The sequence below is a fragment of the Ixodes scapularis genome, unplaced genomic scaffold (assembly GCF_016920785.2).
Source record: "Ixodes scapularis isolate PalLabHiFi unplaced genomic scaffold, ASM1692078v2 PGA_scaffold0__279_contigs__length_252992795, whole genome shotgun sequence".
NCBI classification, from domain to species: domain Eukaryota; kingdom Metazoa; phylum Arthropoda; class Arachnida; order Ixodida; family Ixodidae; genus Ixodes; species Ixodes scapularis.
This window is the reverse complement of record NW_024609835.1, coordinates 104514270-104538456: the sequence shown is the minus strand read 5'-3', so window position 1 is coordinate 104538456 and position 24187 is coordinate 104514270. Positions and strand designations below refer to the sequence as shown.

The following is a 24187-nucleotide window of genomic DNA, read 5'->3' as shown; positions in this document are numbered from 1 at the left end:
GGAACTGCACGGCACTAGAACGAAGGCTTGGCGGTATTTGCGAGGTCAAGTGTGCATACTACATATGAGGAATGTTTGTTTATAACATTGACAAAAGTTTTTCAAGCCAAGAAAGAATGATGCGTGAAAGAAATTTAAAATACACGGGACCCCTGGTGTTTCACTGCTACCCGATAGGTGGTGCCAGTGTGTCCTCTCGTTGTAGGAGATTTTAAGGGGTTTCAAGGCACTCTGTTCCAAGAAGTCTCAAGCATGTGAACAGGCATTTAGATCTAGGCTCTATAGAAGTGGCAATGAATTGCACACCATGGTGCCAACACCTAACACCCGCTTGAGATGGGGCAATTTTCCCAGCCATTTCAGGGTTTTTGGCGAATTGTTCCCTAGATCCCCGCGCAAAAACATGAACTGCAAGGTTCGGGTTCAGCTCGAAATGGGCCAGTCACTCCGACAACTCGGAGACATTTAAAGAGGCAGCAGCCAGTAGGGGTTGCAATATTTTCATGTGACCTCCTCTTTGGTGGTGATGACGATAACTGAATACATACTTTAACCTGTTCTGGTTTGAAAGGGATTGTTTTCGTAACTAAATGATTTCAAGGAGATCATGGCATTCTGAATACCACTTAAAGATATTAAAAAATGCGGAAGCGTACCGCAGGAGTTGCAACGTCAAGGTGCTGGGAAGAATGGCCTCGTCTGAAGTGAGCCTAAGGTCAATGCCACACAACGTAGCTTTGTGTTGACAACCAGCCTGTCAAACAATTTTTCGAGGCAGGCAATTCCAATTATTACCTTTCCATCAGTGTTGCGAATAATGGCACCTAGCTGCTGGGAGCAGACTCCCAAAACAAGTGAGCAAATCAAACCTGAGAATCAATCACATGCAACATTAGATCTAACTTTGGATAGTATGATACATATCATCTTTATTCACAAAGCACAGAAGAGAATGGGAGTGAAACATTCCTTCAAGCTCTTATCCGATTTTGCTCAATACCGCCAACCTAAGAAATAGATATAATCTATGTTTTAGATGTGTACGGTTTAGAAGAGCTCCGAAATATGTTAGCACACATGGTACACACTGCTCAAGAAGGTGCCCAAAGTCCTGCACTGAACATAACGACGGTCATCGAGAACAAACTCTTTGTACGGGCATTCTGCACAAGGCTTACTTCGAAGGCTCTAACATAGACAACAAGCCCTTGAATTTTGGAGCATGGGGTTTGCTAACTTGTTAGCAAGGTGAGCACGTTCGCATACCCGAGTTTTGCAATTATATATAGTAGGCAATTTTATCGTTCATTAAGAAAGCTAAGACCAGCGACCGTTTCTAAAAATCACGTAAAGCATTTTCCTAGGATCTGCCTACGCTGCAGACATTGTAACCACATCAACGCAAACTAAGTTGTCCTGAAATTTACAGAACAAAAATTGCCAGAAAGCTTCCACATAATATTGCCAGCCAAAGTACCGAGTTGCTCTGCAACGTGGAAATGTTTGGCGACATACCAGAGAAACCAACCCTCGCTCCATCTTTTATTAGATGCGCATTTGCTTGCTAACATTGCTAAAGATAAGCCTCATTAAAAAAAAAAAAAAAATATAATGGAAGGGAGTGTAACACTTCTGCGGTAGAACATGAACCGAACAGAATCGGCAGGGAATGCGGCGCCCCGCCTTTACCGCCCAGGTGCAGAGCCCATTTCAAATAAAGGAAGTGGCATTCTCTCGATTCGAAACTCAACCTCCGCTAAAGCCATTCCTACGTCGATGCAAAGCCGCGTGTGTCTCGCCAAGCACTCGCACTCCAGGCACAAAAACCGAGTGGTGCTTCCAGCGTGCCGCCAAATACAGCAAGGACGGCTCAAAGCGTCGGTCTTGAACACCCTCGCCCCGTCTGATTGCAAAGACCCGCCCAGCTAGCCTTCCTGGCCGAAGTCGTCCATGAATTTCCGCAGCTTGTCCAAGTCAGCGTCGTTGACGGTGGGCTTGGCCGTGGCCAGGGACAGCAGCATGTCGCTGTGGGTGACCACCGGCTCGAGCAGCTTGTCTCCCGGCACATCCATCCAGGACATCTCGATGGCGCCGGGGCTGCCCGGGGAGCACGGCGTGAGCAGGTCGTCCACCATGACGCTGGGGTCGCTACGGGAGGGGCCCCGCACCCGCCGGAAGTGAGTCGCCGTCTGCACCTTGCGCACGGGTTGCATCAGGGCGTCCCGCACCAGCACCGAGATGTCGGCACCGCTGAAGCCTTCGCTGCGCTTGGCCAGCTCCTTGAAGTCCTTCTCCTCCATCGTGTGCGGCGTGTTGCCAATGTGCAGCTGCGAACGGAACAAGGGCTCGAGAATCGAGTCTAGGCAAGCGGAGGGGCATGGCCCCATCTTTCATGTGGCACTTGTCGTTCCCGGTGCAACTTTCTGTAAAACCTTCTGCCTCTCCTCAAACGAGAGTGTGAAGGGAAATTTTCCTCGAAGCCATTCAGTGGCTGGATAAACTCCTCAAGACACACAGCATTTATGGACCGGTGTGCCTCTTATTTAACAAAGTAGCGGCAAATGAAATGGTCGGCAGGCAGTGGGTGAAAAGCTACTTACTACTTTTTGTCAACTGACAGTGGGATAGAAACACATGAGAGATTATATGCTGGAGACTCGGAGAGTAAACAAGAGATAAGGTAGACACCTAGATTGCATTCTGTCTTTGGCACCATTTGCGCTTCAATCTTGGATTTATATGATGCTACACATCTAGATGTGTGCCTACCTCCTCACTGCTGTAGTGATGCTTGTTCTTGAGGAATGAGGGCTGTGTTGGCATAAGATTGGTCTGTTATGTTGTGTTACCAGCACACGGCAACCATTTTGCTGAAGTGAAAACGTGGATCCTACACGCTCACTGTCAGCACACGTTTGCCATTCAGGGACAAATACGGCTAACAAAAGGACATCTGTAAACACAGCCCTATTGGTGATGTGCTTGACACACATTCCCAAGCACAGTGAGACGAAGTCACTTTAGTGAGGGGTGACAGCCCGTCTCCCCCCGTGGGGTGCTTTGAACATGACTCACCTTGAACATGTGCAACCGCGCAGCCTCGTCGGGCAGCGGAATGTAGATGCGCTTCTCGAAGCGCCTCCGGATTGCCGAGTCGAGCACCCAGGGGATGTTGGTGGCCCCTAGGACGAGGATGCCTTCGGTGTCGTTGCCCACGCCCTGCATCTGCACCAGGAACTCCGTCTTGATGCGCCGGGTGGCGTCGTTCTCGTTGTCCGACCGCGAGCTGCACAGCGAGTCGATCTCGTCGATGAAGATGATGCTGGGCTTCTGGTTGCGCGCCATGTCAAACAGGTTGCGCACCAACTTCTCGCTCTCGCCCAGCCACTTAGACACCAGATGCGACGACGACACGGAGAAGAAGGTCGAGTTATTGGCCTCCGTGGCCACTGCCTTGGCCAGGTACGACTTACCCGTACCGGGGGGCCCGAACAGCAGGATACCCTTCCAGGGCTTGCGCTTGCCCGTGAACAGGTGCGGGAACTTGATGGGCAGGATGACGGCCTCCTTGAGGGCCTCCTTGGCGGCGTGCAGGCCGGCCACGTCCGACCACTTGATGTTGGGCTTCTCCATCACGATCGCGCCTTCGAGCTGGTTCATAAGCTTCTTCTTCTCTGGGTTCTCGTCGTCGCTGTCTGAACTGTTGTCGCCATCCTTCTTACCGTCGCTCTCGCCCTGCTTGACGGGCTTCTTCTCCTTGCTCTTGCCGCGCAGGTATTCCTTGAGCTTCTCGGCCCGGTCCAAGTACTGGACGCATTTCGACCGGATGCTTTCCTTGGCCCGGTCCGTCTGGGCTTCGTACCTGATCGCATGGAGAAAGTACTCGACTGCGTGCTCGTACAGGCGCAGTGCCTCGGCGTAGTTCTTGTTCTTGTCCTCTTCGGTGGCCTTCGTGACCAGGTCGATGGCTTTCTGAAGGGCGGTGTTGTTACTCATTGCGTCTTATGTCAGTATAAGCCTAAAATTAAAAGGATGCCCAGATTGGTTACACCACCATTTCGATGGCGGTATCGCAGTATCTGTGGAGAACCGGAAGTTTTGACCAACTCCCTGTTTCCGTTTGTCATCAAAATTTTTCAGCACGAGTTATTAACAAAACTATTTCTACCGCCACTTTTGTTTACTAAAATTGAAAAAGAATATCAGTTGAGTTCTTGGGAACAAAGCACTTAAAAAGTTTAATCTTTAGCTCCCAACGTCAGTCATGTCCCCCAGGTAGCACTAGCGTTGCCGCGAGAGTGACGTCATTTTCTTGTGTTTGCCCGTCATTTTTATTTTGCGCGGTTGCGCAATAATAGTTATTTTGTGCACATCCTTCATGACGAGATGTACGAATGTTGTGGACGTTTTTACGGCCTGCTTACGTTATTTCTGCTCCTGGGACATAGTGAGTACGGCGAGAGCTTTACGCGGTTCCGATCCTGGCGTCGATTGCCCCTGCGAACTTTTTTCTCGGCGGGAGCAATCGCACTTTCTTGTTTACATACTTACACCAGCCGCGGCATGCGATGTTTGAAGGAGCAACAGCGCATTTTAATCGGGCGGACGGGAAGTGATAGGGAGATTATGGTGATAAGGAACTGCTTGTTATTCACCGAGCGACTCCGTCGATGTTTGAACACAGTCCTAAAGTGGTCGCGGCTCGAACACGGGTGTACAGGACATGACTGCGATTGTTATGTAACTTCAAAAACGATTAATATAGCGATCGAATTTTTCGTGTCGATCGTTTTTCTGATTGGTGACAGTTAAATAAAGAGAAGATGACCTCTGCTGGACGTGGGCAATAAAGTAAGCCAATAAAAATGCTAACCCCCCAAAAAAATAGATACGCTATTGGCAACGGCTTGGGAACAGTTGAAGTACACCGCGGGCATCAGTCAGTCAGTCAGAGTTTTGAGAGTAAGGAAGTCAAAGGAAGTGTTGCTGAGCCGGGGGCTCTTTACGCACCTTTATAACGCTATGTTTGCGCTCTCAAAAAACGTCCAAAACTGAAAATGATGAATTTTTTTCCCCCCTTACATGGCTCGCCTACTGTACCAAAGAGGAGATAACCCGTTTTTGCGTCATTTGTTTACCGTTCTCCAGTAGGCGAAGCTTTTTCTTTGAATATTCGTGATGCTTCTGAAGTTCGTCGCAATGCAAATGTTTGTTCGTTTCGTAACACCTATGCTTTTCTTTTTTAATCGCATCTTTTTTGCAGGTTCATCGCACATAGGAAAGAAATGTAACTTCGCGAGAATATGCTTCGTAAGGCATGCCTCTTGTGATAATGACAACATTTGTAGGTGCAACCCTGATTATCCCATCCAAATATCAGACAACAAGTGTGCAAAAGGTGAGAAGGCTCGCATATATCTTACAAGGACTAGCAACAACGCTAGTCATACAAAAACAACGTAAAGCAAATGTAAAAAAAGAAGAAGAAAAAAAACGCCTGCGGGTTTATTTTGAACGAGACATGGCGCACTTCTTGCATCTCGTCTGTATTATTCCCTTCCGCTTTTTGCAGATTTTCTCGCGGATACGGTTAAACATCTTTATTGAAAGAATGTGACGAAGCTGACAGTGGACGTAGAAAAATAACAGATATAAACAACTTTTAACAGACAGCTGCTTCTTCCTGTGGGCACAGTGTACAACTCCTTTCAACTTCTGTCAAGGAGATAAAGGAGATAGCACACTGTCCCGCAAGAAAGGATGATTCATCTGGTAGCTCTACATTGCCTGTCATATTTCTTTGCCTTCTGTCAAACACGTGCATGTCTGTTTCTGCTTCATCTGGCTCGAACATAGTATTCTCGTAAAATAGTGGATTGCTGGCGTAGTTGGTGATTTATCAACGTAATGGAAAAAAGTGTACAAAATGGACGGGAGGAAGTCTTGAGAGCAAGGCAGGTGCTATTTTTTCCTTATGTTGATGGGATTCTTTTTTTTTTTTCTCTGCATTTATTTTTTGAGGGCCTTATCATCATGTTGTCACCTTTGCCGTCTATTCCTGTTAGATCGGCGCCACCTAGAATACTGCACGGATACAAAGGAATGCGCCATGCACGACAAGAACATGTACTGCTCGCTCACTTCCTCACAGAGCCGCTGCGAGTGCCACGACGGTTTTATTTTCGATGCGGACCGTCAGGAGTGTGAACCAAGTAAGCCTCCACCCTTTCCACCCTTCATTTGAGAAGAAGCCATAAAAATGCTTAAAGGGACCATGAAATGACCTTTTTACATTTGCCAAATAACTTTTACATTAAACCTTCAATGTTCACTGATTGCTAATCAGGCATCCGTTTTCGTTTCGTTTTATTAACTTCTAGACGAAAAATTATTGAAATATTGAGTTTTTCTTTCTTCAACTCACTGCAAAACAAGCCGCGGCGTAATTTTGACGATCAAGACATGCTCTGTCACCGGAACCGGAAGTTTTCTCGGCAGCAGGAGAATGTGAGCGCTATCGACGAGCTGGCGGTGGGCTGCTAGGTTTTACCACAGGGTTGTTGGCGCCGATGCCACCAACATATTTTCTAAATTGGTGCCTCTCATAATGTCGATAGTCATGGACACGTCGCTGCTGAGTGAAATTCAATTAGATATTTTGCACTACAGCAACAGCATGGGACTCGTCCCATACGCCGGTACGAAGCGCAGCAGGTCGTCAGCACGGCAGCCGCTTCTCCGCCGCAGTCGGCCGTTTCGGTGTTATCTCTAAAAAGAAGGGTTCGCACTGCCACTCACGTGTGTAGTAGAAAATGTACAGAGTTTTCTATAGGCTTAAGCTTTATTAACTTTTATTTGGTCAGGCTAGGCTCGCAGGGCAAAGTGGATACAAAAAAAGAATAGGAAAAGGTGCAGTACGCCGTCTTAGACGATCACAACTTTACTGATGGTACAAATCTCACCACACACCTTTTCTACGATTGCGAAAGACAGTGTAATCTTAGCAGAGAAATAGCAATGTAGAAATATGATTTAGTAATCACATAGACGTTGTGATCGTTCAAGGAATGCAAACACTAATCACTTTTTTTGGGTGATGAAAATATGTCAAAATTCGCATCCTTCATACACGCCTTTAAATAAAGTACGCACCAGTAATATCTTGAACTTGATCCCATGCATGGAATGCGCAAAATAAGAAATCTGGGCGATGTTCGAGGACACAAATGCTAAGAAAGCACCACTGTAGCCAAAGTAAACAAAGACGACGGCACGAGCGTTTGTGCTGTCTTGAGGGTGCTGCCACAACATCACTGCACGAGTAGGTGGATGTTTTCTTCTAGGACGTGCTGGGTTATGACGGCGACACGGGACGAGAAGTTAGTCAAGGATAGCGCTCTGTGCAGAACGATGAGCTTCCACCACGTCGATCACCACCACCGACGACGCCATGTTTTCAGCAGACAGGCGGCTATGCGCAGGCGTAGTCTGATCTCTTTCTTGCTTCGTTTACCATATGATAGATGGCGTATCGTTCCAAACAATATAAAATCCGGCAATTTCCGTCGCATCGCTATTGTGGACCAGAATATTCTTTAACAAAACTTTTTAGACGCATTCGCCATGAAATTAATGTTTATGATCGCGGTGCTGGTGAGGTAGGCTCTGATCCAATAGGCGATGTGGATTTGGCTGATGTGCCATTGCACCGCGGATGCATCGCAGTGAAAAGGGTGAAGAGCCTTTGAAGGAAAGAAGGTATAAAAGAGTCTGCTTTTCTTTTAAAAAATAAAAGAAAAGATTTTTCCTTTGAAAGACCTTCCTTGAGTGGAAAAATCCGCTCAGGAAGTGGTGTGTCCCGACCTTTCATCACGTTTTTGCTAGGGAGATTAATGTGCGTGATTGTAGTTTTCAGATTTTTAGAATGCTTATAGTCGGTGACAAGTCAAGAACAAGTGGAAGCTCCTCCCACCCCTTTCCACTTAAAGGGACACTGACAGGGTATTTATGCTCGCCGAGGTTTTTAATTGTACATGACATATGAGAGCCCAACTACTCGGAACAGAATTTGCGGCTCGAAATTCGGTTTCTTTCTGCCCGAAAACCTCCGATCGAGAACTGGCCGGTTTGAGTCGTGCTCACTCTATCGTGGTCACGGGCCGTTTTCTAAGGTTTAGACACGACCACCAAATTCAATCAAAGTCGTGGGTCATTGAAGGCATATAGTCAATACTAAAAATAAGAAAAAAAAAAAAAAAAAAATGAAACCCATGTTTTGTGGTTTCCAAAAAGCTGCAAATATGTTGATTGAAAAAAAAAAAAAAAAAAAGTTGCACGAACAATTGGAAGCATTCTGTGCGTTCACTGCATAATTCTCAACATGGCGTCATTTCGCGTTTCGTGGGACTCGCAAGTGGTAACGGACGACGGGTGTAGGACCTGTACTTCAGAACTGTCGTTTACGGTACCGGCGAATTCTGTCTTCCTTTGAAAGAGAAATTTTGGACTGATAAAAGAATTGATATTCATCCCGTACGACACGCCCGACCAGCAAGCCGATTGCACGAAGACGTCGCGAAGCCGTTGTCCCTTCTCGTGGCTGAAGACGTCGCTCGCTCAAACGTCAAGCACAAAGTGCATACTTTGAGTTGAATACGCGCGCATGCGGTTTCTTTACTAGGTGCGAATCTGGCCAATGCGTGATGCTGCCCGACTTCAAGCCGGGAGTGCATGTACTGGAGCGAAATCGGCAGCAAACTTTCTGACATACAGTTGATCGGCTGCATTACTACGGACCAGGAGTTCTCCCTGTAGCTCAGTGGAAAGACGTCCGCTTCACACGCCGCGGGCACGGGTTCAATCCCGAGTGTGGATGTACCATTTTTTTTTCCAAACATTTTGCTATGTTTAAATTTTTTTTTTTTACAATTATCACTGAAAAAAACAATTGTTGTGGACGATACATTGCTGAACTAAATGGTATGGGATTCCATTTTTGACACCTCTGCCGCACAATGCCACTTTCAGATGCAGGACATGTGAGGCAGCTCTTCACCCAACATTTTGGGAGTATTCTTTTTGGAGTCAATCATAGGAATTCACCACAGGCACTCACTACTAATTGGCAACATTTAAATGTACAAAAAAACTCATCTTGAAGTACAAAAGAGCGAGCGAAAAAAAGATAACTGCAGAGGAATCGCACGGCGAATGGATCCCGCAATACATTTCGTCTGCTGCGCGCTTAGAAAGAAGAAAGAAAAAAATTGCACGTTCGGCTGGGTGTAGCCACGTGACATCCGCCACTCACTCTCTTCTCCGCTTCTCCGTGCGGTGCAGGGGTTTCGGTTTTGAGCAGTTGCGTTTTTTGGCTTTATTAAAAAGATATGTGACTCTGTGGCAAAATATTAATTGGATAGTATTCTGACACCATAATAAATCGCCTGGCAGAATATGAAAAAAAAATATTTTGGGGGGTGTCAGTGTCCCTTTAAGTAGTGCGAACGGTAAAGACGAGTCGACCTCCTCTCCACCGTGCGCTCTGCTGAAGGGGAAAGGGGTGGGAGGAGCTTCCACTTCGTTCTTGACCTGTCACCGACTATAGGTCCAGTAGAATCAGTTAGGAACAAGAACAGACGTTCGCTGAATCCTCATAACACACAGAGCCCAATGCTGGGCTCTGTGTGTCCATTTCGGTTACACTGGATGAACCTCTAAACACAGTTTGCAGCTGACTGCCAGAAAGGAAACCACCAAAAGAACATGTGCCATATTTTCAGTCGACCATGCACAAATCTTTGATCGCTGGAGATGAAACAACTGCTCTAACAAAAATTGTTTGTGATGCTGGGCAGTTTTATCAGTGAATTCCATTGAGGGAGTTATGATATGACAACTCACAATATTTAAAAGATGTGCCCTTCTTTTCGGGGTAGTTGCACCAATCTTAGTAAAAGAAATTTACAAGGGAGTCATATTCCTTCTTTGTTAGCATTCTTTCACATTCCCTCAGGGTATGTGAAAGGGAGCTCGGGTAAACCCAAGAACGGCGTGCCGACATTTCACTAGGAGACATAGCTTCTTCAGGAAGTAGCGAGGTCTCCCAGCGAAATGTCGGCACGCCGTTCTGAGGTTTACCAGAAGCTCCCTCTTTACATTCTTCTGCCAGCTTCGCGCCCCTTGGTGTTTTGTTTTGACATTCCCATCGGGGTAGAAATGAGACTGGTCAAAAAAACGAGCGTGGTGGGTGACCCGCTGCCCTGACGCTGTTGTTGCATTGCAGTTGAAGAGAATCGCACATCGCATGACATCCTGCTTCCAATGGCGGTGGGGGTGTCGGTGGCACTTTCAAGCATGCTCTGCTGCTTCCTCGCACTGTGGCGTCTCTGCAACCGGTGAGAACGGTAGCCCTGTTTTAATGTCCGACTGTGTGTTATTACAATATGTTTTTTTGCAATTTGTGCCCACTCGTGGCTTGGCCTATTGATGGCTCTCAGTGCTGTATTATATAAATATAAATAAATCTCGGGAGCTAGTCCAAGAGGGCATTCAGGAAAGGTTTGGTAGGGAGTGTTCATCCTTTTTCAAGGGGAGTACTACAGGCTATGTGCAAGCGAAATACATATTCGGTTTTCTAGAACATTTACAGGTTTACAAAGGAAGTTCTTGGGCAAGTTACTTTTGAAAAGTAATTTGTTGCATTTAAACTTAGTTTCAGGAAGAGCTACTTAGTTACAGTTAACAAAGCGAAACAGTAATGCATTTAAGCTATACACCAACTCAACTCTCCTACGTCACGTCGCGGTGGTGGCACGCTGGACACACTTCCGGTCTGGGGCGGTGGGCAGAAGTCGCCGTGCCAGACATGCATTCCTGTGTTCCTTTGGAAGAAACGAGACAAAAAACCTGCCTTCTCGTCAAAATGCTGTGATGGGGGCATTACCAAGAGAGTCTGGAAAGGTTTGAAGATCAGTTTTCATGTGTTTGTGTCCCCTCCGTTCGTCCGAGGACGTGGATAGTAGCTGTGAAAGGGGCAAACCAGACGCTGTCGAACTACGATTGCGTGTGAGGGCAACACTTTGTGGTCGCCAGATGTATTTGCTTTGTTCCAACATGAACGAGAGAAAACCGCCAAGTTGTCCGGACCACCCACGGGTTCGGTGCGTCTTCAAATTCACACGGCCGCCTGGTCGTTCAAACTTTTGTCTGCTCTTTCAAACTTGTCTGCTTTTTGTCGTCTGCTCGATCAAACAAAAGCGGCCCGTCGACCAAACTTTGACCCGGTGATTGCAATAAGAAGTAATCGCAGGCCTCAAAAGACTTAAGTATGCTTGGTTTAAACAGCAGATACAAGATGTTGATCATTGGTACCGGTGACCATCACCGACTTGTTACGCTTGGTCTGTTCCCGCTTCCGATTTTCAGTATTGACGTCGATCATCGCCGTTACGTTCAACACTTTTGCAGCAAGAGCGACGTCGCAACCGAAAATAGCTAGAAGAATCTCATCGTGGTTTTTGGCGTCCATTCTGCGGCGTTCATGCGAATGAATCGCCGCACGTCAAACTATTTACGGAAAGTTTAGCGGCATAACGAGCCTTGATAATTTCGCTCAGGCGATTAAAGTGGTAAGACATTGCGATGAGGACGTAGAATCAACAATTCCAACGTGAAAAAGAGTATGCAGACTCACACAGACGCCGACAACGTGACATTCGAATGGTTTGTTGTCGCGGGACGCGGTGCTTCTTGCCCGCACTCCATTGCGCATCCGTTCGAACTGTCGTCTGCTCTTCCAAACTTGACTGCTTTTTGTCGTCGGCTCGTTCAAACGACAGCGGCCCGTAAACCAAACGTTGACCCGGTAATTGCGATAAGAACAAAACACTTTGGAAGGTTGGTTGGGGTGAGTAGGCTAAGTGTAAACAGATACAAGAAGATGTTGATCATTGTTACCAGTGGCCATCACCAACTTGTATGCCCGATTCTACTTGCTGTTTTCAGTATCGACGTCCACCATCTCAGCTACGGTCCACGCTTTTGCAGTCCGAGCGACGTTGCGACTGAAAATAGCAAGCGGAATCTCATCGTTGGATTCAGGCTTTAGCGCCCATTCTGCGTCGTCCACGTGAAATGAATCGCCGCACGTCACATTATTCACGCAAAGTTTTGCCTCGTTAGTTTTGCTGAAGCCGCTCAAGTAGTCAGACATTGTTAGGAGGACGTAGAATCAACAATTCCAATGCGACAAAGAGCACGGGGACTCCCACCGACACCGACAACAACGCAATTCAATGGTTTGTTTATGGGCGACGGCGGGCTTCTTGCCCACCATCCACCACGCATGCGCGGCGCCGGTGGCGTCCGCTAGGGGCGCTCTGGTTTGTTTGTAAACATGAGTTGGTGTATAGCTCTCCCTGAAAGTGATGCCATTACTTTTCATTACTTTTTATGCTAACCTGACAAAAATGCAAAAATTAAGGACAGAGTAGAAAAATCCAACACTGCAGGTTTTTTTATGTGGAATAAGGTTTACTAGTGTTTACCTCGTGTGGTAACAGAGCTGTAGCTGCACTTTAAAAATTTTTTTAGACAGCAAATACATTCCTTTCTTTGCTGAAGAAGCATTTAGCTGGCATATTTAATGGAATTGCCATGTTGTGTTGTGCAATCAAATACATCATTGCTGGAAAGCTTTGGGGCTATATAGATTCATTGACTTTGAGGTGTCCTTTTTCCACCACTGCCACTCACCAGTAGACAAAACATTCCGGTGATGTTAAAAAAAAAAAAAAGTATTATCATCGTCTTGTGGATTTTGCTGCCAGTGTCTTCACTGCACTGCCTGCCGTGCTTTTTTTTATTGATACTCATCATCTAAGATCTTCAATTCATGCTCTTGTTGGCCATTGGGCTACTGCGGATGTGTCGTCCTACAGCTCATGTGGCCAAGAAGTGATGGTTTAGAAAACATAAAGGACGGTAACGAGGGGACTGCTTTAAACTGCGACCATCACTTCACATCAGTAAGCTTGCTGAGCTCTATTACCCAAACTTTGCGACCACATGCAAATCCACAGTCGTGAAGGTTGAAGACATGCATGAAAAAGAATGCATCTTTTGCATCATGCATGGATATAGCTCTGTTGTAAGCTGTGAGAATGCTGCATATCCAGAATTTGGTACCCAACAAACGTGTAGAATGCGGCTACATACTTTCAGAGGGAAGGAGGAGTGGTTTGATTGCGCTTATTCCAGTTAATTCTAATCCTAAAGAAATCTCGAAAAGTAACTATAATTACTTGAGGAAAAAAATGGTTGGGCTACAGTTACAGGTTACATTTCTAAACAGTAATGTGTAACATCTAAAAGTTACTATAAAAGATTACTCTGAAACCTAAGGGTTTCAGAGTAATCTTATATGTTAAGTGTAGGGTAGTGGTGGACTTCTTTTTAAGCTAGGGCAAGGCTGTGAGGCTTCTTTTGCAGACAACATACAGCTGTCCTGAGGTTGATGTTGCATTTCTTATGTTCTGGTTCAAAACATTGCATGAAGAGTGTTCGACATGAACAAAATAACGTCGCAAGATATTGCACGAGGAAATACAGTATATTAAGCCATACATTATGGACATATGTAGTTATCATTGGCGGGTATGAAAAGGGCTTGTGATTTTAAGGTGCATGTACGAGTACTGAATTATGACAGGCGCATGAAAAAAATTGTGCGCATGATCAAGCGACGTGATGCAAATGGACAGCGTCCGCTGGTGCGACATTTCAGTGATATTGCGTTGTGATTGAGTGGAAATTTTGGTGATGGGATGTTTAATTATTTTTTATTTCTTTTTGCATCATGCTGCGATTGCTACGTGCCTACGTACGAAACTGCATATGCACGTAGCACACACCTTGAAGGCAGTCAGTCGGGTCACTGTCCGGGTACGACAACTAAAGAACCCCGTGGCAAGTTGCCGGCAAAGACACCAGGTTGCGCGTAAACCACACTTGATCACACACAAAACAGCTAGCACCAAACATGTTCTCGCGGACGCTCTGTACAAATAGTTGGTTGCACCGGCGTGTCCATTCTTTGCTCGGTAACATTCTCTTCTATGTGCCGCTTCACCTTTACTCGCAGCAGACATCGAATGCATTCCAGCCTAACAACCATGGTGAGACCGTCTGTGCCCACGCATTGAAAATGTTCTGTCTCACGGGTGCATTTAATGCCATCGAGCAGTTGCTGCTCGTTCCAGCATACGCTTCGGCCGCCCGAATCTCGCATGCAAAAACTCAGAGCACCGAGGAAACGAGCGACCAAAGATGAGGAAGGCAGTCACCCTACCCCCGGCACAATCACGATTGGTCCAACGCTCCGCGCCTCAAGTGCGACTTTTATCAGCGAAAGGGCGAGGGTATCGCCATTGCACTCTCCCTCTCCCAGCGCCAAAGCCAAGCACATTAAACGCATGCATGCTCAGTTTGTTTATCAAATACGACGCCTACTCAGTGCAACAAGCCCGGTACAATTGACGCCGTGAGTGATTAACAAATCCCACACTTGTTTGGTTTTGTGCGATTGTAACAGGCCTCTGCTGTCGCTCGTTGACGAAAAGCCCGGCCGAGCGCACGCGGAGCATTTCATTCACCGTTACTCGCCTCATCGCTTCGCAGAGCGAGCAACGGTCGAGGCTTCTTGGGCGGCCTCCGCAACCGCAGAAGCCACTCCAGGGAGCCCAGGGAGCGTGCCTCTGCTCCCACCCACGAGTCCTCCTGGAGCTCGGACACCCTGCCTTCGTACGATGCGGCCGTCTCGCTCAAGGTGGGCCCGCTCACACCTCCGGTCGTAGGAAGTCGACGCAGGCTTTTGGCCGGCGGCTTAGCCAGGACTTGTTCTTGCGAGCTAGGGACGCCAGTTCCCAACGGTATGGTGCCTGGAGCACGTTTCCGACCGGTGGGCTTGCTGCATCCTCGGAAACAGTCCCTCAATTTCTGCCCAACAACATTGTAAAGGCGACGTGCGGTTGCCTGGCAATAGTGCAGAAGTGGATGCAGCAGATTCCTGTTCTGCTGCGGGTTACTCTGCAGCCAGACAATCGATGGAAATCGAAGCGGATGCAAGATGGGACGCCATGACGACGACGATCCCCGTGTCTGCTTGCGTTTTCTCTCTGGCATTTCTGCGAGCAGCCGCCAGGATTGCAGTCTATAAAATCACGACACACCGGCTCCTGCGACACAGTTTGTTGCCATTTTGGGACCACCCTTGATGCATGGGTGGGAGAGGACGGTTAACGCACCGCAGAAAGACATGCTGCTGGTGCGGTATCGGTGGGGCTGCAGTGAGGTGGGAGACAGCAGTACACAGCAGAGTTTCTGACAGGGAGAGAGAGACTCTTTGTAACCCTCTGTCTATGGAAATGTTTGCAGCAAGTCGTGTGTTTGAGTTTTTTTACAGCAGAGCTGTTAAGGGCTAGTTTCGCCAGGATCGTGTCCGGTACCAAACAAATGTCGACACCCGTTGCCAACTAAACACTCTGGTTGCTGACGTCGCTCATAGATGGTGGTAGCTGTCCAGAGTGTTGTGTTTGCCGGTTGTCCGCTTGCCGCCGTTGCTCATAGATCGCGGCAACATTTCTTCGGAGGAAGAAGAGCGGGAACGGAACGAGTGGCGATGTGCGCAGCAGCGCGAATGGTTCCGCAATTGTCGCGAGGCCGCCATCGCCTAAACTTGCACTGCGTCGAGCGCTTCAGATTCCCTTGCGAAAGAAGAGCAGATCGCTCGCCTGGAAAGCCACCGCCGAGAACAGAAGCTACAACTCCGCTGCTCTTCCTTCTTCACCAGAGTGGAAAGGCTGAAAGTTTTTCTTTAGTATGTAACCTGCAGAAAACAGTATTTGGGCTTGCTCTAATTCTTATCAGGTTGAACTTATTTTCGTATAGACCCTTCCATTTAGCGCTCTCTGGGTGACACCATTTTGTTCGACAGCAGCGCCCTCTCCATACATCCGGGAGATTCAGCGGGTTCGGCAAGGTAAAATGAGAGAGGGCACGCGCCCGACTCCGCTAGCAGACGAAAAAACGGGAGGTTGCCACTGTCCATCTTTGGGCTGTATTGGCGGGCTGTACGGAACATCGAACTCTCGCTCGTGGCTGCCGCTGTGAAGTGGTTCACGTTCTTAGAATAGTTATGGCTACTCCAAAATTAGCCTAGAGCTCTCTGTTGTTCTCTTTCGGCAAACGATACTATCATATCTTTTTTAGGTTACTTAAATAGCAGTTGAGTCAGCCAGCAGTACTACCCTCAACTACTGCGTGTATTGCGGCAGGAGAGCACGTTTCTATTAATTATTTCAGACTTCCACTCATGGTTGCTAAAGGCCTACACCAGTACAAACTTTGTATAGTAAAAAAGGTACAGCAACCAGATTTACTTTTCGCCGGAGAGACCAGCGAATCTGACACAGTTTTCCCTATTTCTTTTTTTTTTATTTGCACACAGGTAACAGCGCAACTGGACCCTGTTAGTCTTTTTATCTAGCATAGTATTACACGATAACTGGCATACCAATATCTGCGCATCTGCGCTTGAAATTTCCAAAATGACGCGATTATAAACACAGTGTGTACGCCAGCCGGATGCTAGGTACAACCCACTCGGCGGAGCAGACAACATGTGGGTGAGAGGAGGAGGGCATTTTTTTCTCTTTTTACCGTCTCTGCTATGACCCTAATGGAACGGTCTATAGGCTTCTTGCACCTGACATCACTTCCAGTTAGCCTCGAAATCGAAACCAACATTGTCGTCTGCCATCAATGCCTTCGCACCATGTAGGAGGCACTCAGCGTCTTGTCGCGGCAGCAGTAGTGCCTTAGAGCCCTGGCATTTGCCTCGCTCGTGTTTGAAGCTAAAACAATTTGATGGCGAGCAGCCAATGGAACACGGGTCAGAATAAGTGTCACTTTAGTTTAACATCCTCGACGGCACTTCAATGCACTCATGGCGTGCCGTTGCTTTTGCTTTGCACTTGAACGCCTTGCAAGAGTGCGGTGGGATGGCAAAAAACACGTCGTCTGCTATTCATTTATGGTGACTGACAAGAAATTAAGTATCGCTGCTTATACATGAAATTATTGGAGGATATTGTGCAAAACTTCTCAGTACTGTAGCCGGTCCTCCAACTTTTTAACTGGCTACACAGATGAAGACTGGGACTGTCACGCAAGTAATTTTGTCTGCTTTACTTGTCCTAGTCAATTGCAAAGAGGATTCTCACCTAACACGAAGTGCAATTCACCACCCCTTGATTGGTAAGAGGTTTTTCTGTTAAAATTGTGCTGGCGTATCCGTCGGAGCCTTTCATGATGGCGGCTAACCGATTTCTGAAACGTCGCCTTGTCGTAATTCCTAATGAATTCCCGAATTCTAAAATAAACCGGTACCGCTTGCCATAGCTCCATTTTGTCGCTGACTTTTACGGCTGAAACAATTAATTCTGTCGCAGCTGACCAATTTAAACCTCGAGTGACCGGACAAACTACAAAGCGAACACGGCTTCAAAGCACATAGCAACAGTGACGAATGCCTTCAACATGGATCTTGGCGGGTTCCGGTGAGGTGTACAAACTGGCAGTAGCGTTGCATGATGCTCTCATGCAAGAACCCTATATTTATGGTATACTCTACCCTGGTGGTTTTCGAATAGGCTCTACAAATTCTTTCGAGTTTGTAGACCCGATCAAGCTGATTACTAAAACCTTTTTTTTTTTTTTCATTGATGCTGGCTGTCCCACAAAGTAAAATGGGCAAAACCATGGGCACTGTGTGCACTGGGCAAGGAAGTTCATTATTCTCCATTTCAGGGCTGCAAATTTGGTTTTCATGCATTCGGTTTCCTTCATTTACCCTTGTCATCGCAATCGTTCGACGTCACCCCCCTCCCCCCCTTTGCGGATGGGATCCCTGAAACATCAGTGGCTGTGAACCCCTGCTCTACCCAGTTACGCCTTAAGCACTGTAGCAATAAAGGTTTGGCTCCTTGCAGATCATTACTACTTTTCTGCTTTATGTTGTGAACCTAGATGTGCATTTATAATCAGTTATTTGATGTTTTATCAACGTGTGCATGGTTCGAACAAAGAAGGCATAATTTCTTTCTTTCACAACCACTCCTCGTAAGAACTGCTTTCTACTGTGTAAATTATGTGCAAAACTTGCTCTTTTTTGGGCAGGGGGGTAGGGGGGTGGGGGTTACAATGAGTATAGAAACTTGAGCAGTATGATCAGGCAATTGGCACGAGCTTTAGTTGAAACCATCATTGCTCGAAGACACCTCTCTTTTGTTGCAACGTTTGGACGAAATCGTTAGACTAAATAAATAGGAATGAATGTAATCATGTTGGTGATAGACAAAAGCAAACAGGATATCCACCTTGAACATGATTGTAAACCTGAGACTGGGGCAGAAAGAGAACACAACAGAAGGTAGTAAAAGAGGAGGCAACGTCTCAACGTTGCCTCCTCTTTTACTACCTTCTGTAGTGTTCTCTTTCTGCCCCAGTCTCAGGTTTACAATCATGTTCGACTTACACCAGCTCGCCTGCACTCATACTATTTTTTCGTATATCCACCGTGTTGTATGAGACATCCTCTTGCTTCAGCATTCTTCTTGTTCCTGTTTCACGACCATGCAGAGGCAGTCCTCGTCCCAAGAGGATCCTCCACCGCCTTACAGCGAGGCAATCACCTTCCAAGCAGCGCCGCTCTCGGAAACAAAAGTCTGACCAACCGACGAGCCAAATGGAAAGAGGAAAAGGTGACAAAGACTCGCATCAAGCCGTCTGCAAGGCCGTCTTCCGAGCACTCCGCTGCCCGGCACCGTGGCCGAAAGCAGATTACCAAGCACAGATGAAGAAAAGGACATTGTCTCGCTGTGTAAGGAGGAATAGAAAGGCTACCCCATTCTCCTCGGGAGAGCGTAGAGGTTGGTATGTCCTCTCCTTCAGCCACGTATGGCTGCAGTCATGATTTGAAAGGTACCAGTAGGTTGGATAGCCTCGAAGGTACCTGCTACGTGGTGCCGGCGAAGGAAAAGTAGAGTCCGTCTGCACACATAAGGACGTCAATCTCGTGCTTTGGTCGTGCCTAGCGTCGACATTGAGGACCACTTGCAGACAGGTAATGTGCCACACTTGGCGACTACCTTTTTGACAAACGGTCACTCGAGTGGATTGTACTGCTAGTTTTTTTTTATATGTTTCTCTACAAAGCACCTGTTTCATTGTGCAGCTTGAGTAATCAAGAATGTTCCTGCATTGCCTCGTGACATAACTTGCCGAGTATGATCGCGTAAGCATTCGCACATCATAGTCACGGCAGAACATATTTATTTTTTTACGCGCTGCAGGGCGCAGATGTAGTTCCATGGTGGTATTTTGATACGTAGGGCTTTTTTTGTGTGCGAGTGTGTGAATTGCATGCTTTTCATGACATTGATTGTGTGTGTCTAACAGGAAGAAATGTTGCAGAGTCTAAATGCAAGGTTGTATCTTTTTGGTAACTACTACAGCACGTCCCTGGGGTGAGGCAAGCTTAAAGTACATTTCATAAATTATCTGTTACATTTTAGGAGTAAATTAGTTATATTAGGCCAGTGGTTTTCAAGCATGGATGTATCAGGGACCGACCAAAGTGATGGGGGATCCCATGCCAACTGGGGGAGGGGGGTATAAAATAAGACTTGCGGTGTGAAAAGGGCATCCCCTACTCTCAGAGACAGAAGTGAGAAGCATCAATAAAAAAAAAAAAAATGAATGGATGGATGGATAGACTGTAACTGTTGTACCTTTTATAACGAGCAGTACCTTGGATCTCCTAACCAGGGTAAACAAAGAACAATTTTTGTTTTCTAGAAAAGAGAGGAGGGTGAGGTGGGAGAGATTGAGGGTTGAGGTAATGGCTTCCCAGACCCAAAGAGTTCCTTCGCTGACTTCAGTGGGTCCACGGAACCCCATTTGAAAACCGCCAGAGTACTAGACTTTCAAGACTTAATGTTGCCGAACAACATCCAAAGGTTTGATGGCATCCTCATGTGTTTTGCTGCACTTTGCAGGGAAAGGGGCAGCATGTGGTGACAGGTAACAGTCATGTTGAGTATGTTGCTGAATACTACAAAAAACTAAGCAAGGGTCCATTCAATCTCATGAAATAACTGTGACAAAATGCAGGTATGGGCAGGTTTTTGAGTTAAGCCTATGTACTGTGTTATATACTTCGCTAATTCAGAATTTTCGGAGAAGCAAAGCTTGGGCATTTTCACATGAGTGTATGCTCGGTATCAAAGCATAAAATGTTTTTTGATGACACCCCCCAATCGCAAAGTTTTGTCCGTCCATTCATTTGTGCAATTCCTGCTAAATTTATTGGGGAAATTTACATCACGTGACAGAACGTCACAGGACCTATATACCAATTCAGTCTCCACATTAAATTTTGCGATAAAATTTGCGTCGCATGACCTAAACACCTTCAGTTTCCCTGCTAAATTTAACGGGAAAATTGACAGCCCATGACCCATGCACCCAGTCAGTTGCCCCACTAAATTTAGCAGGGAAATAGTTAAAAGGTAGGTTTTTCACTCCCCAAAATGATTGTTTCATTTGTTCTTAACAGATTTAGACTATAACCCCTTAAATGCATTTTGTGCATCATAGAACTTTGGAGATAAAGGTCACTGCCAGTTTTTTATTGTTCGTTCAGCTACCATCTTTTGTGCAAGGTTATGGGCAGAAGATCTTTAAAAGGTGATTGGAGTTATCACCTGCAACGTTGTTGCAAGTTACTACCACCACTGTATGGGTACTGTACTTCTGGATAAGTAGACCTCTGGCAAAAGGTCATTTTGGTATCTCCATCCACAAGATTTTCTGTATTCATACCGGCATCCAATTTGCAATCTACAATTTTTTTTTTTTTATTATAAGTTTGGGTAGTATTTTTCAAGCAAGTGTATATGTGTAAGCCAAATCTTCCAGTGCCATGCATGTTGTGCACTGCCTTTACTGCAAAAAGTTTTATGTCGAATTTGCGGACAGTGGTGCTGCCTGATCAGTCTGGGATAATTTGAAAAATGTGGACTTCCATATTTTCGGCACGAGCCATGGTCTCCAGCCAAGAACATTGCAAACTACTAATCCAGCTAATCTCCCAACAGTGATAGGACGTGTTTGCAGTGCATTCGTGCGCAACAATAATCTTTTCATTAATGTGCTAGCCCAGATGCACCAATTTAGTCAGATACCCCCCATATCAAATTAAATATAGACTACATGGCGAGCAGACTTATCATACTTAAAACTTCGACGCTGATGCCAAACACCAATGTTTAAAAAAAATGGTATGAAAATCATCACTAAAGAAGAATGCTTCCATGCTGTTTCTTTTCTTACAAGCCTAATACAGCAGATAGTCCTGCCTCGAAAACAAGTTAGTTTCCGCCACAAGAGCTAATGGCGAGGAATCCTAAGCTGGCCTGGCAGTGGCATATTATTTACGTCGCTTACTGACAGCAAAGACTCGTCACGCTCCAATATCTGAAGGTGCGAGTTTTTTGGAATTTATTTTTCTCTTAGCTCGGAGCAGAATTTCTTATTGTGAAATATTGCCATTGCTATGGGCTATTCTGTCGAGGGGCTGCAAACCTGGTTGGGATAAACCGTTTAAGGCAGATATCTAAAAGGTTAAGTAGTTAGTTTTGGGTAACTGGTTCAGTGCATACCGCACCGCACTGATGCCCTCATGTCATTTCATTTTTCATTTCATTTATTTGGCTTGGGAGAAGAGCAGAAAGGCCGAAGGCCCATACCAGTAAACCTGCAAACAAGAAAAAACAAAAAAATGTCCAATGTAGTTAGTAATATAAATCCAAGGGAATCATTTACTTCAAAATTATTGTTGACAGTCTAAACTAAGGCTTCCTCCTTGTGCAAACAAAAATGTCTCTGCATCAAGCCACCGACTTGTAAGATTTTATGATTGCCTCACTCTGTGGGACTCTTACTTTTACTGAAACTCAGTTTTCTTGTGTCCTCATAATGGCTTCTCGAACTAAAATAGAGGTAAACATTGATGAACATGAAATGTCCTAACCCCTCTAAATGTGTGTAGCCGCATTCTACATGTTCGTTGGGTACCAAATTCTGGATATGCAGCATTCCCACAGCTCGCAATTAGATGAGAATGATTTATTTGCTGACAAGGGCATGCCCTATTTTGTCGTTGAAATGCATGCCTTGTTCTTTTCCTATAAGTATTGACAATATTTGGCAGACTTCTTTTTTTAATGCTATTAATGTTCCAATCATTGTTTTACATTTTGATGTGATTGTACGACAGGATTTGTGAGAAGTATGAAATTTGTTTGCAATTGTGATGTGCCACTGCACAACATGATGAATTTTTGTTTGTGATTTACATTCCGTGCACCTCATTGTACTATGAACTGTTTCTGACTAGATTGTGCCCTCTCTTGTTCAAGGCCTTCAAAAAGGGCAGCATTCCAGAATTTGTATACTATTACAGATTTTCTATTGTGACACTTCACAAAAAAGGTACGTTAGTCATGGCTAGCTTGTGTAAGACCCCTTGCCACGGCAATGTTCATATGCTTCACTTCGACCTACCGTATGTAGATGCCAAAAGTGTGACTGTTTCTGGAAGTGAAAATGTCATGTTGCCATTTTCTTGCCCTCTAATGCAGGTCCCTAGATCTAGCAGTTTACATAAAGCACATGGCAGAGTGGGTTGCAACTTTGTAAAAAATTTGAAATATGGTGAACAAAATTGGGACACTCATTGTATGCTAATGCATGTGTGAGTTCTTAAGATACCATGCTGATGCTGCCTTGTATTTAGTGCGGTGCATTGTCAGAACATGTTTGTGTTCTGCTCATTATATATTACTCTTCTAGTGTGCGCACAGCTTTGGCGATTAAGATCCACACCGAGGCTAACCTTGCCATCTGTTTTCCGCTCTTCTGCCTCCCTTCCTGAAGTGTCAAACAATCTCTTTTTTGTTGTATATTGGCATGAGAAAGCTCTGATCATGTCTATGGTCACATTTATCACCTTTTTTTCCCCCTTTGTTGCACAGCTAAGGGACGGACTAGTGCCTTTGTTCTCACTGCTTACCTCAGTCGGTTTGCCCTCGGTTTACACAAACGTTGAAACCTGGTTGTTCATTTTAGACAGTCGCAGTTCCTAGCATTGCCCTGCTGACAGTGGAAATAAGTTGGCGAGCACAATTTTTGCTGCAGTGCCTAGTGCTGCCCTTGTGCAATGTGAATGTATGTACATATAGCGAGGACTGAACAGCTAATTAGGTAAAATAATAGGCAATTATTGTTCCAAGTTCATTGATTGTGCAAGAATCTCATGTCTTGGCATCGCTCAACAATTGGAGCTGCAGCTATTGTGGTATGCTCTTGAGAAATACCAGGCAGTCTGCTCCACGCACAACTTCAGTACTGCACAGGTCCCTCCTCTCCAGAGCTCTACATCCTAGAGTTACTGCATGAATGGAGAGGTGTACACTTCTCCATCCACACAGAAGTGTCCAACAGGACTACAAAAACGTGCTAAGGGGCGCAGTTTGGCTTGCCAATGCTTTCTGCTCAAGGGACCAGTTGGCCATCTAGCACTTGGTAGCTGAAAGCTACATGTGCTTGCTTTTATTAAGCTTGGAGTATTTTTCTATTCCCTGTATAAGAACCTGTACGTTTGTACATATAGTGAACTTACCCAAAGATCAATAAACTCGATTGCACATAACACTTTGCTCAAACTTTGATGATTTATTGTTCTTATTGCTTGAGACTTCAGCAATGTAATTGGTCAGAGTGATTTTGGAGCACATTCGTACCATACTTAATTCTGGTTTGCTCGACTTCTAATACTATCGTAAGATTAAAGTGTTGGCCTGTTCAAATAAAAAAAAAACTGCCTTTGTTTTTATAAAATTACTCGATGAAGGGATACTGCAACAAAATTCTAGCGCTTATTGTATTGTCTAAATGTCAACCACGTTCTAGCCACACTGCGGAGACACAAAGTTTTGCTCGACAAGGCACCAAAACATTATTTAAAAGGAATAAACCAAATGTCGTTGCGTCACTGAACTTAAAAGCA

General features: G+C 45.7%; 2 protein-coding genes across 3 annotated transcripts; one reads left to right on the top strand and one right to left on the bottom strand.

The window, feature by feature from the left end:
* Positions 1 to 899: 899 nt before the first annotated feature.
* LOC8031914 (vacuolar protein sorting-associated protein 4) lies at positions 900 to 4126 on the bottom strand. Its single transcript, XM_002407809.5, has 2 exons — positions 3076 to 4126; positions 900 to 2327 (listed from the first exon to the last, which is right to left on the bottom strand). The coding sequence occupies exons 1-2, from the start codon at positions 3994 to 3996 to the stop codon at positions 1926 to 1928; spliced, it is 1323 nt and encodes a 440-aa protein (XP_002407853.1). The 5' UTR covers positions 3997 to 4126; the 3' UTR covers positions 900 to 1925.
* A 76-nt stretch (positions 4127 to 4202) lies between these two features.
* On the top strand, positions 4203 to 23847 carry LOC115329240. 2 transcript variants are annotated; one of them, XM_029990777.4, is made up of 6 exons: positions 4203 to 4447; positions 5264 to 5398; positions 6066 to 6212; positions 10283 to 10394; positions 14677 to 14824; positions 18697 to 23847. In XM_029990777.4, exons 1-6 carry the CDS (start codon positions 4387 to 4389, stop codon positions 18784 to 18786), a joined length of 693 nt encoding a protein of 230 aa, XP_029846637.1. In that variant the 5' UTR covers positions 4203 to 4386; the 3' UTR covers positions 18787 to 23847. The 2 variants fall into 2 exon arrangements, with proteins under 2 accessions (XP_029846637.1, XP_040074277.1); XM_040218343.3 differs by lacking the exon at positions 4203 to 4447 and having other exon boundaries at positions 4457 to 5398.
* Positions 23848 to 24187: the final 340 nt, after the last annotated feature.